The sequence below is a fragment of the Babylonia areolata genome, chromosome 11 (genome assembly GCF_041734735.1).
Source record: "Babylonia areolata isolate BAREFJ2019XMU chromosome 11, ASM4173473v1, whole genome shotgun sequence".
Classification (NCBI taxonomy): Eukaryota; Metazoa; Mollusca; class Gastropoda; order Neogastropoda; family Buccinidae; genus Babylonia; species Babylonia areolata.
The window spans coordinates 42,965,251-42,984,362 of NC_134886.1; the positions used below are offsets into that span (position 1 = coordinate 42,965,251).

Sequence of the window (19,112 nt, forward strand, 5' to 3'; positions counted from 1 at the left end):
ATATCATTAATACTTTGTTGCAAGGATGATGATACTCTTTCAATTCTATGATGCTTAGTGTGTATCGTTGTGTCATCTGCAAATAACTCACAAGGTGGTTCAATAAAAAGGGGCAAATCGTTCATGAAAATTGAAAATAGAATAGGTCCTAGAACAGAACCTTGGGGAACACCGTAACTTATGGGGGAAAGCTGAGATTTGACTCTATCAACTGAAACCATTTGCTTTCTGTCGGACAAAAACGAAGACATTAGCTTTAAAGTATTGTGAGATAACCCATACGCTTTTAGTTTTCTGATAAGAAGAGTGTGGTCAATAACATCAAATGCCTTTGCAAAATCTACAAAAAGAAATAACACCCGTTATTTCGTTGTTAATATTAGTGAGCCACTGATCAACGAGGTTGGTTAGTGCTGTATGACAGGAGTGGTAAGGCCTAAATCCTGATTGATTTGGGTGAAACAAACTAAATTCACTGAAATGGTTGAGTATATATTTCTTCAAATGATTTTCTCTAACGGTTTAGATAGTATAGATAATATAGAAATTGGCCTATAATTAGAGGGATCCGTACGATTACCATTCTTAAATATCGGTACAACTTTCGCAGTTTTAAGTGCCTTTGGGACCTTATTTTTTTATATACATAAATTGTAAACGTAAGTCAGTGTTTCAGCGATAATAGGAGCAGCCATTAAAAAAAAAAATTCCGTCTAGGTCATCAAGTCCTCTTGTACTTGTCTGTTTTAAGTGAACAATAGCATTATATACTTCATGTACACACATAGGGGGAATGTTCAAAGTGGATGTGATATTTTTGGACAAACAGAAATCTTCTAGAACATCTAACTGATTCAAGTTGGTTTTGTTGGATTTTATCGTAGAGCTGGATATATTACAAAAATGACTATTTAGGTTTTCCAGAGACATCTTTGGGTTTTGGGTGTTGTGAAATTTTGTTGTTACTGGTTAGCTGATTGATAGCTCTCCATTTCGATCTACTGTCAGCTTTAGAGGAAATCATTTCATGAAAATGCTTAATTTTTGCTGAACGTTTTAAACTGTTAACTTTATTTCTTTGTGTTTTGAATTCCTCTTGATTCCCTTTATCTAAAAGCTCGTCTCTCTGACTGATTTCAATTGCTATGCTTTGAGTCATCAGAGAGAGAGAGAGAGAGAGAGAGAGAGAGAGAGAGAGAGAGAGAGAGAGACTGACACTGACACTGACACTGAAAAACACTGAAATACGTTTATTGAACAGACCCCTTTCACTGGGGTTTCACATTTGACAAAATTAATACATCACAAATTACTTTTTTTTTCAAAGAAGCAAATTCATGGAAAGAATTACGTTTAGTGTGTGTGTGTGTGTGTGTGTGTGTGTGTGTGTGTGTGTGTGTGTGTGTGTGTGTGTGTGTGTTGTTTTCTTTTTGGTGGTTTTTGTTTTTTTGTTTTTGGAGTGTTTTTTTTTGTGTGTGTCTGTTTTTGTGGGGGGGGGGGGGGGGGGGTTGTTAGTTTTTTTGGGGGGTGGGGGGTGGAGGGTTGGGGTTGAGCTGGGGTTTCCTTTGAAGGAAATCTGGGCCTGCACTTGTCGATAAAAGAGTTTATCAACATCCATTGAAACAACATCGCCCCGACGCTGGAACAATGCCTCCTTGAACCGAGGTCTCCTCCTTCTCCTTCACCTTCTATATCTTCCCTTCTTCTCCTTCTCCTCCTCCTTCTTCTTGCTCCTTCTCCTCCTTCCTCATCCTCCGGCGTCACACAACCACTCCGCTCCCTCGCGTCCCATCATTGCACAATCAGCTGCCCCATTTCCCACGCGGCCGCGTAATCCGAGTACCCCATCATAAACAGATACACCCGAGCTCGTCTGACGCAGTCCTAGCGCTGGCAACCTGTCCACGGGGAGCTAATATTGACAGCTAGGTCGCCAGGTGGCCACAGACTAGAGGAGACCCTGCACTGCCGCCGAGTCACTTAATTCGGTGGTGTTCAGCAGTTCCTGTTGTGACTTGACATTCGCAGGACACCCCTTTATACTTACTGACGACAATAATCGCTTTGTCGCGGACGGAGCCAGAGTGAGCGAGCGACCCCTCCAGAGTGAATACAGAGGTGGGTTGCTTTTTCGGCCCGTCAGCAGTGGCCGGCTTCGGCCTCTCCTCCTCCTCCTCTTTCCTCTCCCCCTCTTTGATCTTCCCCCTCTTCTGCCCCCGCACCCCCACCTCCCATACACCCCCCTTTCTCCTTCATCTTCTTTATTTCTATTATGATCATCATTATCATCCCATCCGGCTCCCCCTCCTCATCTTCTTGATACTGATTGATTGATATGGATACCTATATAGCGCCTATCCTCGGTCGGAGACCAAGCTCAAAGCGCTTTACAAACACGGAGTCATTTACACAACAGGCTGCCTACCTGGGTAGAGCTACTGACGGCTGCCATTGGGCTCTCAACATTCGTTTCCTGTGTCATTCAATCAGATTTCAGCCACGCGCACCTACACACTCAGACAAACATGTAGCATTTAACATTTTCCGTGTATGACCATTTTGTTTATTTACCCCGTCATGTAGGCAGCCATACTCCGTTTTTGGGTGTGTGTGCATGCTGGGTATATTCTTGTTTCCATAACCCACCGAACGCTGACAAGGATTACAGGGCCTTTAACGTGCGCATTTGATCTTCTGCGTGCGTATACACACGAAGGGGGTTCAGGCACTAGCAGACCTGCACATATGTTGACCTGGGAGATCGGAAAAATCTCCACCCTTTACCCACCAGGCGCCACCGAGATTCAGACCCGGGACCCTCATATTGAAAGTCCAACGATTTTTGATGATGGTCTTGCTGTTGTTGTTAAAGTTATTACTACTCTCCTCATCCTTCTTCTTCTCCTCTTCTTCTTCTCATCTCCCTTCTCCTCCTTCTTCTTCTTCTTCTCTTCCTCCTCTTCCTCCTCCTCCTCCTCCTCCTTCTTCTTCTGTTCCTCCTCCTCCTCCTCTTCTTCTGTCTCTAAAGTTCTTGAACGTCATGTACACCATTATCTTACATCCTTTACTGAAAAATATCAGCTTCTATATACCAATCAATCAGGATTTAGACAGCACCATTCTTGTGAGACCGCTTTATGTAGAATAACTGATTCATAGCTGCATGATGTTAATAGCAAGGCGGTTGGAGTGATATTCCTTGATTTCACAAAAGTGTTTGACTGAATCAATCACGAAATATTGCTTCAAAAATTGAAATGTTATGGTATTGACGATAACTGCTTATTGTTTTTCAGGTCTTACCATTTATCTATCCAGAGTGAGCGAGCGTCCTCTCCAGAGTGAATGCTATAAGGCATTACTATTTATCAAAATCTTTCGTGGCAGGAACATATTCATTGCCTTATTCAATTCGGTGGTGTTCAGCAGTTCCTGTTGTGACTTGACATTGAATTGTAAGTCACTCTCCTTGGGGACAAGACTCCAAAATTCTTTTACATTTAGCGACATCTCTCGTAAGATCAAGATTGACCTACGGTCAAGAAATTTTCTTTTCTGCCCCGCCGACGTTCCTAAAGAAGCTGCGAATAATTGACAGTAAAGCTGTGAAACTGGTTTTAGGGGTACCTGTGCATACTAAGACCTCAGAAGCCTATAAGCTTGCGGGTATTCTACCACTAGATGAAATCAGAAAATTAAGTTCTGCTAAATATATTGTGAGATGTACAGCAGTGGATGATTTTGAGGAATTAAATATTAGGTCTGATATTGATTTTCCAAAAAATGCACAAAATAATTCAAATCTACAAACCATTCGCACATATGTGTCAGATATTTTAAATTCTTCAGACATTGATTTGCATGATATGGCACCTCGTGTTCTGGTGCCACCTGTCCCTCCCTGGCAGTTAACAAAAGCAAACGTCAACATTATGTGCTTCTGACATAACAAAAGGAGAATCTCCACATATAATAGCAGCATCTGTCGGAATTGAATTAGAAGAAAATTTTGATTATCATTTAAAAGTTTACACTGATGGCTCGGTCCTGGATGATAGCAGTGCAGGATCTGCTTTTGTCATTCCTGACCTAAAAACAGAAAAATCATATTATTTAGGTAAGGGACATTCAATTTTTACAGCTGAATTGGTGGCCATCCTTATGGCTTTAAATCATCTTGTTGATATACCAATCATAATAAGTAATATCCTATTTTGTGTTGATTCTCAATCTGTCTTAAAAGGTTTGGTCCTTTTTGAGAATAATCAAAGAGAAGATTTATTTTTTGAAATTAGGTATTTATTGCACTCCCTATTTGTGAAGGGTACAAATGTTGATTTTTGTTTGATACCATCCCACACTGGATTCCGTTATAACGACCAAGCAGATAGGGCAGCAAAAAGGGGAGCAAAAAATCATATAGATAGTATAAAAGTATATTGCCCATTGTCATACAAAGAAATAAGCAATATACTAGAAAGAGACTTTTATAGGTGCTTGAATTCAAGTCTAAAACCTCGTCAGTTGACTCTCTCTGACTTTGGTCCGATTCGCAGACCAATTCTGAGCTTAGCTCTCAGACTATTATCAAATTCATTACGGACCAAGTATTGTTCTAATGTCAAGTGTATATGCTTTAATAACCTGACAATTGAGCATATAATTTTTCACTGTAGCTTGATGAAGCCTTTTGTACACGAAAGTGTGTTTTCACAAGTGACTGAGAACGTTGATGTATTTGACTTTTTGCATTCATTATCAGTTGTTTCGCTTGTCAGTTTAACGACTTCTCTTTTACGAAGTCCTTTAAGTAATTTCCTGTAACTGTATTTAGAGGGTTTTTTTTGTTTGTTTGTTTGTTTTGTTTTTCTTTCAAATTTCACCCACATTTTTACCCTCATTTGCCCAGTTTCCCCCAACCCTCCATTCATCCATATCTCCCACCCCTTCTAACCGATAATACTCAGATGTATTCATAAATACTTTTACAAAATGTCTTCAATCACCGATATGTGTGACGGGACATTAAACAAAAAAATTCCTTCCTTCATTGCCTTATAAAAACAAGTGTCATCTAGTGTATTCCAGTTGTCACAGATCAAACACTTTCTTGACAATCGTTCTAGACGTGTGTTTTACTTTGCCGAAATCCAATCTCGTCTCAGCTATTGCTCGATTATTTGATGACCACCTTCTGCAATAAAGCCAATTTACTGTTCATAAAAACGTGCCATTAAGATGATTAGCCATGTAAATACCACAGGCGGATCTGTGCGCAATATGTAGAAAGAACTTCAAATATTACCTGTTCATCTACTTATATATAACACATTGATTCTTATGCATAAGATTGTTCTTAACGCATGCCCACAATATTTAAAATCATTATTTTGTTTCCCGTTCCAACGTAAATCAGACAGAGCTATTGTCCCAAAGCCTAAAATTGATTTATTTAAGATGAGTCTCTCATTTAATGGAAGCATAGAATGGAACATGCTTCCAAAGACATGTCGTCAAATTCCAGCTATATCTCTCTTGAAGTCTAACATAAAAATATTTCTATTCGATACTTTTGATAAACCTACTCACGGTCTTTTGCAAATGCTTGCTTGTACTCAGTCCACAAGCTGCCACGCCATGATGAATGAAAAATTGAATGAATGTGTGATCGTGCTAGCAAATGAACAGTAAGTGCGTGTGTGTGTGTGTGTGTGTGTGTGTGTGTGTGTGTGTACACGTACGTACGTAGGTACGGGATAATGTACCAATTGTTCTTTTCATTGTACTTTTAATAGACAATTCCAGTCACTATTCTTATTCGTCGTTCTTATTATTTTATTTTTATTTCATTTTATTTCTTTATTTTCATGTTTTGTGTCGTTAAATGGGCAGAATTGTAAAAAGGCCTTTACTGCGCCTAATTGTTTACCAAGTAAAGATTGAATCAGTCAGTCTTCTTTTTCTTCTCCCCCTTCTTCACTGCTTCTTCACCTCCCCTTTCTCTTATATATATATACATATATATAATTATGTGTGTGTGTGTGTGTGTGTGTGTGTGTGTGTGTGTGTGTGTGTGTGTGTGTTGGGGGTATTTGTGTGTGTGTGTGTGTGTGTGTGTGTGTGTGTGTGTGTGTGTGTGTGTGTGTGTGTGTGTGTTGGGGGTATTTGTGTGTGTGTGTGTGTGTGTGTGTGTGTGTGTGTGTTGGGGGTATTTGTGTGTGTGTGTGTGTGTGTGTGTGTGTGTGTGTGTTGGGGGTATTTGTGTGTGTGTGTGTGTGTTGGAGGTATTTGTGTGTGTAATTGTGTGTATGTGTGTGTGTGTGTGTGTGTGTGTGTGTGTGTTGGGGGTATTTGTGTGTGTGTGTGTGTGTTGGAGGTATTTGTGTGTGTAATTGTGTGTATGTGTGTGTGTGTGTGTGTGTGTGTGTGTGTGTGTGTGTGTGTGTGTGTGTGTGTGTGTGTGTGTGTGTGTGTGTCTGTGTGTTTTATCTGCTTCCTCGTTCTCCTAACTTCTCTTCTTCCCCCATTACAGTTACATTTACTCTTCTGTTCCTCATCTTTTCCTTTAGGAGAAGGAACTGAACACGTGGGCGACTTTCCCGGGCTGAAGAGGAAACTGGAAAGTTAGGGTTTGGGGTCTATTGGGACCAGTCGATTATTCCAAATGTCCGTGTCTTTCTTGTCTTTCTTGTCTCTGTCATAATAATTATTCTCTTTGTCTATCTGGTCTGTCTCGTGGCGTTATGTCTTGTGTTGCAACCACATCTAGGGACTCTGTGTGTGTGTGTGTGTTCCGGACGATTGGATACCTAGGGACAACCTGTCAACCAACGGTTAAACTGACAAAACAAATGACGCCGGCAAACCCTCCACCCCCTGTCCCCTCCACACACCGCACCCTACCTCGCAATAAAGAAATAGATAAATGAATAAAGAGGGCGGGTTGTGGGGTGTGGGAAAAGAGTATACGCCAAATTGTTCGATCCGAATCAACAAGCGTCTTTGTCGTTGTTTCGATTCGTCTCTGTGCTAGCTTTAAAAAAATAATTTAAAAAAAGAAGAAGAAGAAGAAGACAACTCTGCGTCATACGTCTGCTCGATTTTTATAATAAGCATGTAAATATATTTCTTTTAATTATATCTTAACGATTGCCTATAATTTGTCTAATCCGACTCCGCCGTGCGGGTTAAATGAAGATCTATTTATTAATGGTGTAGCAGTTGTGACTGCCGCCAGCTGTGTTGTTGTATTGAGGAGCGGTGGTCTTGAATGTGAATACAACTCAGTCGTCGATCAAAGGACACGATCTGTTGTTGGAATAATTAATAATGCGGCCTTTGTGCGTGTGTGGGGGAATCTGGGGGGGGGGGTTGGGGGGGGGGTTGGGGGGGGGTCCCTTTGTGTAAACAAAGTGAGTCTATGTTTTAACCCGGTGTTCGGTTGTCTGTGTGTGTGTGTGTATGTGTGTGTGTGTGTGTGTGTCTGTGTGTCCGTGGTAAACTTTAACATTGACATTTTCTCTGCAACTACTTTGTCAGTTGACACCAAATTTGGCATAAAAATAGGAAAAATCCAGTTCTTTCCAGTCATCTTGTTTAAAACAATATTGCGCTTCTGGGATTGGCACCAAAAAATAAAGAATGAAGCCTAATTATATGCAAACTGCATTTACTGTTATATTTATATTTTTTTGTATTCTCTAAACTTGGCACTTTGATCTGATATTCGACCCAACAGCTAGAGCAGTCATTATTATCATTTTTTGTTCAAACAGGAACTTCTTTTGCTAAGCATGGAATTTTTATTTATTTGCAAACGTTTTGCTGCAGATAGTAAAAAGGGGAAATTACTTTGTAATGCTAGTGGAGTTAATTTGCTTTAAACTGATGTTTCTCATCTTAAACATTATATTTTGAAACATGAGAGGCAAGGCCTTCAAGACTCACTTGTGATGCATTTTTTTTTTAAATCCAAGCTTTTTATGTATTGAGTATAATTTCAAAATGTAATGTTTAAGATGAGAAAGATCAGTTTAAAGCAAAGTAAGTTCCCCAGCAGAGTAATTTCCCTTGTTCTGCTATCTAAACCAAAACGTTTGCAATAAATAAAACTTCCATGCTTAGCAAAAGAAGTTCCTGTTTGAACAAAAAATGATAATAATGACAGATCCTTTGTTGGGTCGAATATCAGATCAAAGTGCTAAGTTTAGAGAATACAAAAAATATAAATATAACAGTAAATGCATTATACTCAATACCTAAAAACTTGGATTTTTTTTAAAGTGTATCACAAGTGAGTCTTGAAGGCCTTGCCTTTCTTGTTTGATATAGTTGTTGTTGTTTTTGGTGCTTTCACACGCCTTCTTCATTGGCCAAAAAAAACAAAAAAAACCTTTTTCCCCCTTCTGTTTTTTGTTGTTCTTGTTTTGTGGTTGTTGTTGTTTTTTAAAGTAACACGTCAGTTTTCGATTAATACATTGTTTCTAAATGTATTCAAAGTAGTATGTTTCCAAATACACAAAGTTCATTGTCTACATAATCGGTTTTCATGGACAATTTCAGTGAATATTTTAACATTATACATGAGTTTGGAGTTTTCTGAGATTTAGGTTGCTCTGATGTGAGTATGTGGATTCTATGTGTGGGTGACAAACACAATTATATTATGTATGAGAAGTGATCAACACAGCAATAAAAAATTGACCTTCTTGTCCCATACTGGGGCCAAACAGCCTCATGTGAGGAGCCAGGCACCCTATGTGGGCCTTTCTTGTCCCATACTGGGGCCAAACAGCCTCATGTGAGGAGCCAGGCACCCTATGTGGGCCTTTCTTGTCCCATACGAGGGGCAAAACAGCCTCATGTGAGGAGCCAGGCACCCTATGTGGGCCTTTCTTGTCCCATACGAGGGGCCAAACAGCCTCATGTGAGGAGCCAGGCACCCTATGTGGGCCTTTCTTGTCCCATACTGGGGCAAAACAGCCTCATGTGAGGAGCCAGGCACCCTATGTGGGCCTTTCTTGTCCCATACTGGGGCCAAACAGGAGTGGTGTGACTGTCGGGCTGACAACACAGGGCCAATCCTGTTCTTCGTTGTTCAACTCTTCCTGTTTTCTTTTGGCGGTTATTCCAGATTAATTTCTCCCTTGTCTCAACCATACTGCTCTTTGTTGCTTAGGTGCCTCCCCCCCCCCCCCCCCCCCCCCCCCCCCCCCACACACACACACCCGAGCCCCCCGGAAGAAGTCTTCTTTGCCGAATGAGTTGCAAAGGACAATCCACAAGACAGTTTCAGGTCAAGATTGGTGTCGTGCAAAGCTGCCTGTCAGGCAAAGGTCTACTGTGGTCTTATCCTGCATCTGCTGCTGGCTGTGGGCCAGCTGGGAAAGGTCGTCTGTCATCTGATGACCTGAACTTTGCGGATGACCTTTCCCTGCTATCCCACAACCAGCAGCAGATGCAGGATAGGACAACAGTAGGGATACTAGAAGACGAAGATCATGAGAACAACATTTTAACGCAACTAGTACTGAGCCAGTCACAGTCGAAGGTAAGGTACTGGATGAAGTAAAATCATTTACTGACTTGGAAGCACCATCAAAAAGCAGGGTGGTGCAGATGTACTGAGATGTCAAAGCAAGAATTTCCTAGGCCAGCGCTGCCTTATTACAAGTCATGAATTTCAAGGTCCACTTGCTCTGCTCAAACACATCGGATGGTAGGTTCATTGAATTAAATAAATCTCTGGGAAGCATATCTCGGATAACACAGATAAGTTTCATGTATGGAGATAAGAATGACTATAATTATATAGATCTGCTTGCGTTTATGGTTGCTATCAATAGAGTTTGGACATGTTGAATTTATCTGTTATTGTTATTATTATTATGACTGTTAATTTGTTGTTCATTATTTTGTTTATAGGCTGCCCACCAGATCAGTGTCTAGGTATATAAGGCAGATACAGATACAAGTAGACACACACACACACACACACACACACATATATATATATATATATATATATAGAGAGAGAGAGAGAGAGAGAGAGAGAGAGAGAGAGAGAGACGCCGGGACGTGCGGAAGAACGGACGGATCGATAGAAAAAGATAAAGCTAGATCGATGGATGAAGGATCGAATGACAGACAGATGCAAACATACAATACACACGGACGGTCAGATCGTAAGACAGATAAACAGACATAGATACAGGGTCTCATAGACAGACGTGAGGGATCGATGAATACCGTGGGAAAATGCAGAAATAGCCTATTGGCCTACAGTGGACAGTAAAAGACCAACTGACAAACAGACTTTCAGAGCGACATACATACATATATGCATACATACATCCACAGGCCTACTTTAGTGCATACATACATTCATACATACATACATGCATACGTATAGACAGACAGACAGACAGACAGACAAGCACAAAAAACGTCGAAAGATTGACTAGCTATGTGTACATCCAAACAGACACCCATTACGAATAAATTCTGTGTGCATAGACGTGAACGATTTGGCCGGCCTCCTCCCGTTAATTTTAGTCTGTCTGCTCATAAGATGTGAGCATGCACACGCTGAATTATGAACACAGCTGCCGCAGATGTGACCTCTAATTCAGGAAGTGCACATTTAAGATAGTAACTTAATAATAATTATTTGTCTGGACATAAAAATAGTGTCGGGTTGCCCGACGGAGGAGTTATCCGTGTCGCAGTGTGTGTGTGTGTGTGTGTGTGTGTGTGTGTGTGTGTGTGTGTGTGTGTGTGTGTGTGTCTGTGTGTCTGTGTGTCTGTGTGTCTGTGTGTGTCTGTGTGTCTGTGTGTGTCTGTGTGTGTGTGTGTCTGTGTATATGTATATCTGTGTGTTTTATTCTGATGTCAGTATTGTTTGCTGCAAAATTATCCCTCTTTTTATTTGACCCAAAAAAGTGTTTTGTTTTGGATGATAGCATTGGATTTACTTGTGGAGCAAAGTTTTCATTTTAAAATTACTGGAACTGTTCGACTCTAACATGTGATATTTCGTCTTGCTTACATTATGAAACCTCAATTTAATGATTGCAAACTGTAAGTGTGAAGTGAAGGTACACTTTGTTTTATTTTTGTCATATAGTGCAAGTGTGTGTATGTGTGTGTGTGTGTGGGGGGGGGGGGGGGCGGGGCGGGGGGGGGGTGAGAGAGAGACAGAGTGTGTGTGTGTGTGTGTGTATACGTGTGTGCATGTGTGTGTGTGTGTCTGTCTGTGAGAGAGAGAGAGAGAGAGAGAGAGAGAGAGAGAGAGAGAGATTGTGCACGTGGGTGTGAATACTTTCATGTCTTTGGAGTGGAGGAACTTGAAAGAGATCAGAGGTGACAAAGCAAATATACTTGGGAGAGGGGGTTGAGATGGGGGAATCTGAAAGGGCGTATGCCGTGTGCTTGCGTGCATGGATGTACGTAGAGGGTTGGTAGGGGCCTAGGGAGGGGAGGGGGGGGGGGGGGGGGGTACACGTCTGTGAGTATGTGTGCGTGTGCCGGAAAACATTTTTTGAGATACTGATGTTATTGATATTTGGTAAATTGATTTGTTGAATAGGTTTCTTTTTCAAACTGTATTCATTTCATTATTTTTGTCAAATTTGATTCTCGTTGTGTTGGCGGCTCAGTTAATATTAATTTGAATGACTGCTGAAAGTGTCAGAACAACAAATAGTTAATCTGAAAATAATTGTTTCAGTCAGTCAGTCACATCCGGCGCACATGTATGTCACGGTGATGGTGTGTGTGTGTGTGTCAGTGTGTGTGTGTGTGTTTGCGCGCGCGCGCGTGCACACGTGTTCATCAGTCACGGTAAAATGCATTAGAAGTGAATTACTGAAGAGGACTCGGAAGCAGATCCCCCTCACGAGTTTAACTCCCTCGCGGGTTGCCGCCGGCGCCCCATCAGTCCTCCTCCCCGCCCCCGACTGAAAACTGAAGAAAACATCAACAAAACTCATGGCTGATGCTCCACTGACTGACCTAGCTGCTTGCAACTCAGTGAAGCGAAAAATAAGAAATGACAACAACAACAACTAACAACAACAGCAGCAACTTGAAGTGAAGTCACTACTGAGCGGTCTTTGTCCACTGATGTACATGCCATCACCACGTACTCAGTATGCCAATGAGCTAGGTTGCATAACGTCGATCAGCAGAACAAACAGAACGTCAGTACAGGTAAATTGACAAACACGCCTGGACTGACGTACCTCGTTCATAACATAGCCTCAGTACAGTTTCCACCGCCCATACTTTCATGTACAGCTAGAGAGGAAGAAAGAGTGACGGAGACGGATTTTTAATACAGAATCATATACTGATTTTTCTTTACTTTTCATCAGTGGTGGAAGCCGGTACAAGCAGTAGAATTATGCTTTTTTTGTATCGTTATTTATTTATTTATTTATTTATTTATCTATTTTTACGTCCTAGCCCCAGTCGAACAAATAAAAAACTGAACAGAACAAGAACACACACAAGCAACTGATTGAAACCTGACTCGCCGGGCGGGCCGACCGCAGGGCGCACTCACACACTGACATGATCGCGGCCGCCGCCTAGGCCAGCACTGACATGCATGCACATAATTATGCGCATCAAAAATGATTCTTGCACACTGGCGCGTGATACATACCAATAACACACTGATACATACATACATACAGACATACATACACACACACATACATACATACAATACATACACCGGCAATACATATACACACATACATACATACATCAGTCAGTACATACATACATACATACTATGATACAATACATACATAATTTTCTACCTCAAACTTTAATTCCAGTACCGGCACATGTGGGTTATGAACACAGCAGCGAAAATGTGTCAGGTTTACAGTTTCTCTCGGTGAGTTCATTTCTGTTTAGAAAGTGTCCAGTTTTCCGTTTTAAACAAGGAGCTAACTGGAGCCGGAAATAGTTCCACTGAGAGGGTGGACAGAGAGCCGGAGAGATGGAGGGGGGGGGGGGGGGGGAGGGTCACAGGTCACGACAGCTGGAAGCAGGACAAACTGAAGCGGTTCATTTTCTTCAACGAACTTTTTTATTATTTTTTTTTTTTAATCCATCTATCTAAAAACGGCACGGACGGACACAGCAGGGTACACACACGCGCGCACTGACGCACGCACGTACTCCGGCAGAGGCACGGATACACACACACACACACACACACACACTGACACTCAGCAGCCGGGTCTACACGCACGCACACACACACACACACACACCGTGGCACAGCGTGAGAAGGGTTGGGGGCCGTGATCGAGATTCTGTTGAAAAAACAGTCTCAGTGCGGACACATTGACCTGTATTACTAACATCCATCTCGGTGTCAGAACGGACATAGGCTACTGATCGGATGTTTTGCTTGCCTTTCGGATGTTATGCAGATCAGTTGAATGATAAAGAGTTAACAAGTAAAAACCAAACGGAGTATGCGCACGTGGAGCTCAACTGAAGCACACAACGTGTGTATTCTTGATGTCCCAATTCCCACCATTTCTTGTCGAGTGGAAACCAAACAGAAAAAAAAAGTCGGTTAACCAGCCGAAATAGATATATATATATATATATATGCGCTCCGGCGTTCTGTTACACGTGCGAACACAGAACTTTGTCTTTGGTATTCTTTGTTCTTTTCACCCACCCGATATATATATACATGTATTGACAAACTTGCCGGAGAGGCGCAAGGAGTTGGGATTTTGCGGGCATCGATAGTTCAGGCAACACACGGAACAAGTATCTCTGAAAGAACTAGGGCCTACGTCTGACTGTCTGACTGAGGGAGGAGTGATTCAGATGTAATATCACGTGACACACAATTTCATGGCGGAAAGGTGAACAGACACGATTCACGGGGAAACCTTTATTCCTACACGCATCTCTCCAGTTCATATGCTTCTCAGATAGCACAGCGTTAAAGATGGGTAAGTGCTGTGTCTTGTGGTTTGATCGTCTTTGATAAAATGGCCAAGGATGGATCGTTATCCAACATTTTATTGGGTGTTGGGTTTTTTTTCGTCTGCTTCTGAGCCTTCTGTTGCCATGTGTGGCAAACCTGACACAATCATACTGATAGGCCCAGAGCAGTGACTGACGAAAACTCAAGTAAAAGCAAAACACGACAATAAATACGACATTTGTGTCTCGATAACATTTTTATTGAAGTTCCCAAACCGTTGACGGTAGATAACTAATAGAGATACTTTACACTGTTGTGTGAGTAATATCAGACGACTTTTTAACGGTGATAAATCATCTCAAGACTGATACTTCACACCTTACATGTTTCTGACGTGAAGGCCAGCCAACGTTCATGCTAGAAAGGGATGGTCTGTTAGTGTGTGATATGACTAAATATAAGTCTAGTCTGGCACGGGTCCATCATCCTTGTAAGACCGACTTTGGTAAGTGTACTGCTAAGTGTGGATTACCACAACCGCTTGAGCCACAAGGTATTTAACACTTTACACTTCATGTGGTGAATATGAGTACTCAGAACAGAACACATATATTTACGATACACATTAACTCATGTATTATGTAAATAAGAAGATGTAAGAGATCAAAGTTGTTGACATTTTTACTGATCAAACATGAAGCCAAAGGGGAACATTGAAAATGAATAAATAAATAAATAAATGAATAAATAGATACAAATTCATTCACCGCACAGCTCTTCGACAAAATGAATAAATAGATACAAATTAATTCACAGCACAGCACTTCGACAGTTTGATCATGCACCCGTGTTTCAATACGAAAAACAGATTCATTAGTATTTAGTAATACTTAACACAGCATAGGCCTATATAATACATAATATAGTATGGATAGATAGCGATACCGATTATGGATAAATAAATGGGTAAAAAATAAATGAAATTACAGTAAGGTAAATAAACAGTTGTAAACAGATTAAACAGACAAGAAATTTAAATGATTAATTTTTAACTTGTATGTCTAAGAAATGCATTTACATATATAGACATGTTTATATTTAGTATACTTATACCATCACCTAACACATGTTGCTAGTCAGGACCAGTTTGTGGAGTGGTGAATGTGCATCTTTATTGAAAACACGAGACGCGCATGTCTTTGTCTTCACATTCCAGCCTCTGAGTGAAGTATATTTCCTGTAAGCTTATTGTTCAGTTTATTTTTTAGACAGAGGGGAAAAATACATGATTGCATCAAGGCTATATTTAAACAGATCCAGAAGATTCATTTCTTGACAGAAATAGAACAGATGAAATAGGAGAAAATCTTGTTGATAAATCATTGCTACTTTCTGTATTGTTTTTGTTATAAAGTGTTTTTCCCTTGCACACACAAATTCTGATATGAATGCTTTACTGCATGCACACACACACACACACACACACACACACACACACACACACACACACACACACATACACACACACACGACATTGTGTGTATGTGTACATGAACCCAATGTTGCAAATTTGTATTTTTCATTTTTATTAAACATAATTTTGAATAATAATGAAACTTGTCCATTTGAAATTATGTCAAGATTAGGATATCATATCCTGGACACATGAGAAGAGCATCTGTCACCCGTCATTACTCCCCAAATCCCATGAAGACATAACTAGAGATCTTTGAGGCAATAAAAGGTTTTCCAATCAAACTCAGAAAGTGAGACAGCTTGCTGTATCATCTCCTGATCTCCAATGCTTTTGTTATCTTCAGTTAATTCAAAAGAGTGAGCCATAAAAGAAAGCCCCGAAAAGTGGAATTGCATGCACACACCCATGAATGTATTCGTGGTGCGCGTGGATACACACACACAGCTACCCTCATCCACCCCTGTCCCCATCCACCCATCCCCTTCACCACTTCCACACACCCACACACATACCCCTCAACCACCCACACTGTGACACACCATTTACCCACACAAACAACCCCCCCCACACACATACACACACACACACACACACACACACACACACTCTCTCTCTCTCTCTCACATGACACAGTATCACTGTAAGTCTAGACCACTGTACACATTGAAAAGGGTTTGAAAGGGACATTGAATGTGTCTGAGAAGCTTGCCTGAAAGAGCAGGTCAGGTCTAGGCCATTTCAAGTCATGTATAGCCTGTTGGGTGCCTTTGAGAGGGTGTTCCATGTGGCCTGTCCACAAGAATTTGTCATGCTTCAGTTGTTGTAAATACTCAATGGGTCACTTGGGTGTGTAGTTTGTCTCACACTTTTTGACTGTAGTCCTTTCAACTATACAGAACTGTCTTTCCCCCTCTGTTGTGGCCGGTTTCTCTGTCTGCCTGTAATTATGTTTATGACTCTTTCTTTCTCCTGGTTTTACTGAAGCAAATGTGTGTGTGTGTGTGTGTGTGTGCGTGTGCGCGCGCATGTGTGCATGTGTGTGTGTGTGTGTGTGTGTGTGTGTCTGTGTGTCTTGAGAGAGAGAGAGAGAGAGAGAGAGAGAGAGCAAAACTTAAATCCAGTAAATCATTCTCCCCCCTAACCTACCTACCCCCCCCCCCTACCCCCCTCCACAACCCCCCTTGCAACCTATCTTCTACCCTCAACCCCACCTTTCCCTCCCCCTTAACCTACTTTCCCCTTGTTCCCTAACCTACCTTCCAATCCACATGACCTGCCTTCCTGTCATGCATCGACACACAGTGACGTACAAACACAACACACACACACATACGTGTACATGGACACAAAATATGAAATATCCCTGTTTTCCCTTTCCCAACATGTGTTGTGTAACATTACAAGGTATTCTGGTATCTTTATATGATATTATATGGAATTTCAGTTTCAGTAGCTCAAGGAGGCGTCACTGCGTTCGGACAAATCCATAAAAGCTACACCACATCTGCCAAGCAGATGCCTGACCAGCAGCGTAACCCGACGCGCTTAGTCAGGCCTTGAGAAAAAAAAATGTTACACAACACATTTTGGGTTCGGAAGAGAAAGGGGAAACAGGGATATTTCATATTATATGGAGGAATACAGCTAACCATTTTTTTGTATTCTGAGCCTCTTTGACATGTGTTTTTGCAGGAAAGGGTCCCAATACGATCATGGGGCAGACGGGTCCCCCGCCCATGAAGCCTGGCAAGACCTATCTTAACCCAGAGCAGGATGACCAGATGGTCAGTCTCTCTTGTCAATAGCCAAGATTTGTCGTGTCTCTCTCTCTCTCGCTGCCAGTCTGCATCATCTTATCTCTATCTCAGTATCTGTGCCCTACAATGTCGTCTTGTCTCTGTCATGTAAAGTCACCCTGTGTCTGGAGCTCTCTGCCATGTGGAGTTGCCTTGTCTCCATCTCTGTCATGTAAAATCATCTTGTCTTTAGTAAATATATGTGCCATGTAAAGTCTTCTTCAAAGATTTTGTGAAGTATGTATGCTTCAGTGAGTTGGAAAAATCATTTTTATGAACATTTTCTGAGCCAGTCGGCTTGTTGTAGTTCTTCCCTTTCTAAAATAGCCACAAAGTGTGCTCAGCCGGTTTATGAAATATCTATGTTAATAACTTAATTAAACAGAGATAGGCATAACCAAAGGCTTTGAGAGCTCCTTCAGTTTAATGGACGCAGAAGTGAAAGGGTTAAGGTCCACCACCCACCCTCCCCCTGCAGCTATAAACTGTTGGATGTCGAATGCAAGGGACAAAACACTTGGCATTATTCCTGCCAGCAGTAGCAGTTAAGATAGATTTATGCATGGTGGAAAATAATGCTTATTTGTTATTGATTTTGTTGTTGTTCCTTTGAGGAGTACGGTGGGTGATCTGACATGATCAGTGAGGACAAACTGTACTCATGTGCACAGCAAAAAGATGGGGTGTTGTTTATCACACATGTACACACAAAAAGATGGGGTGTTGTTTATCACACATGTACACACAAAAAGATGGGGTGTTGTTTATCTCACATGTACACTCAAAAAGATGGGGTGTTGTTTATCACACATGTACACACAAAAAGATGGGGTGTTGTTTATCACACATGTACACACAAAAAGATGGGGTGTTGTTTATCACACATGTACACACAAAAAGATGGGGTGTTGTTTATCACATGTACACACAAAAAGATGGGGTGTTGTTTATCACACATGTACACACAAAAAGATGGGGTGTTGTTTATCACACATGTACACACAAAAAGATAGGGTGTTGTTTATCACACATGTACACACAAAAAGATGGGGTGTTGTTTATCACATGTACACACAAAAAGATGGGGTGTTGTTTATCACATGTACACACAAAAAGATGGGGTGTTGTTTATCACATGTACACACAAAAAGATGGGGTGTTGTTTATCACACATGTACACACAAAAAGATGGGGTGTTGTTTATCTCTCTCTCTCTCTCTCTCTCTCTCTCTCTCTCTCACACACACACACACACACACACACACACACACAAACAAATAGATAATGCCAAATGCCTGAGGCCCTCCTGTACAGATACTTCCCGTAACATAACACATAACACATGATAAGTGTGTGTGTGTGTGTGTACACGCGCATGCATACTTGAGTGTGCTCAGTCAGTTTTGTACAGCACCCAGAGTCCTATTTAGAGAAAAGGTGTTATAGAAATTCACATCATCATTATCACTATTATTATTATGTTATTATTATATGGAACAGTCACATATAGATATATGGCAGTTTCTGACTTGTTTGTCTAACCATGTACTCAGAGCAGAGCTGACTATTTTCAGTATAGACGATTTATCTCACAAGAATATGTACCAGTATTGTTAATTATGTGGATGATTATTTCTTTTGTCCTCTATGTTTTATTGTTCATGACAACAAGCAACTCCAGTGCCTCAAACTTACTTTGTATTCGGTTTCGTTCTCTCCCTGTCTTGTATTTTTATGTTTAGCTTCTATTAGTTCTAATTATAGACATTGTAATAGACATTTTTGTGGGATTTTGTATTTGTTGCTCATGGTCAGCATGTGAGTGTGTGATAAAGATACTTATCTTTGCGTCTTTTGAATGTTTTAGTTTCAT

General features: G+C 41.1%; 1 protein-coding gene across 2 annotated transcripts in view; it reads left to right on the plus strand.

Annotated features, from left to right (window-relative positions):
* The first annotated feature begins 1,881 nt into the window (after positions 1-1,881).
* The window catches only part of LOC143287755 (polyamine-transporting ATPase 13A3-like), a 76,476-nt gene continuing 59,245 nt past the window's right edge, over positions 1,882-19,112 (plus strand). Inside the window, exons 1-2 of one of the 2 annotated variants that reach the window (XM_076596016.1) lie at positions 1,882-2,118; positions 17,136-17,227. In XM_076596016.1, coding sequence (XP_076452131.1) covers positions 17,156-17,227 — 72 coding nt within the window. In that variant the 5' untranslated portion in view covers positions 1,882-2,118; positions 17,136-17,155. Of the gene's footprint in view, positions 2,119-13,780; positions 13,992-17,135; positions 17,228-19,112 lie in introns of those variants that run through there. The other variant, XM_076596015.1, reaches the window with a different exon arrangement.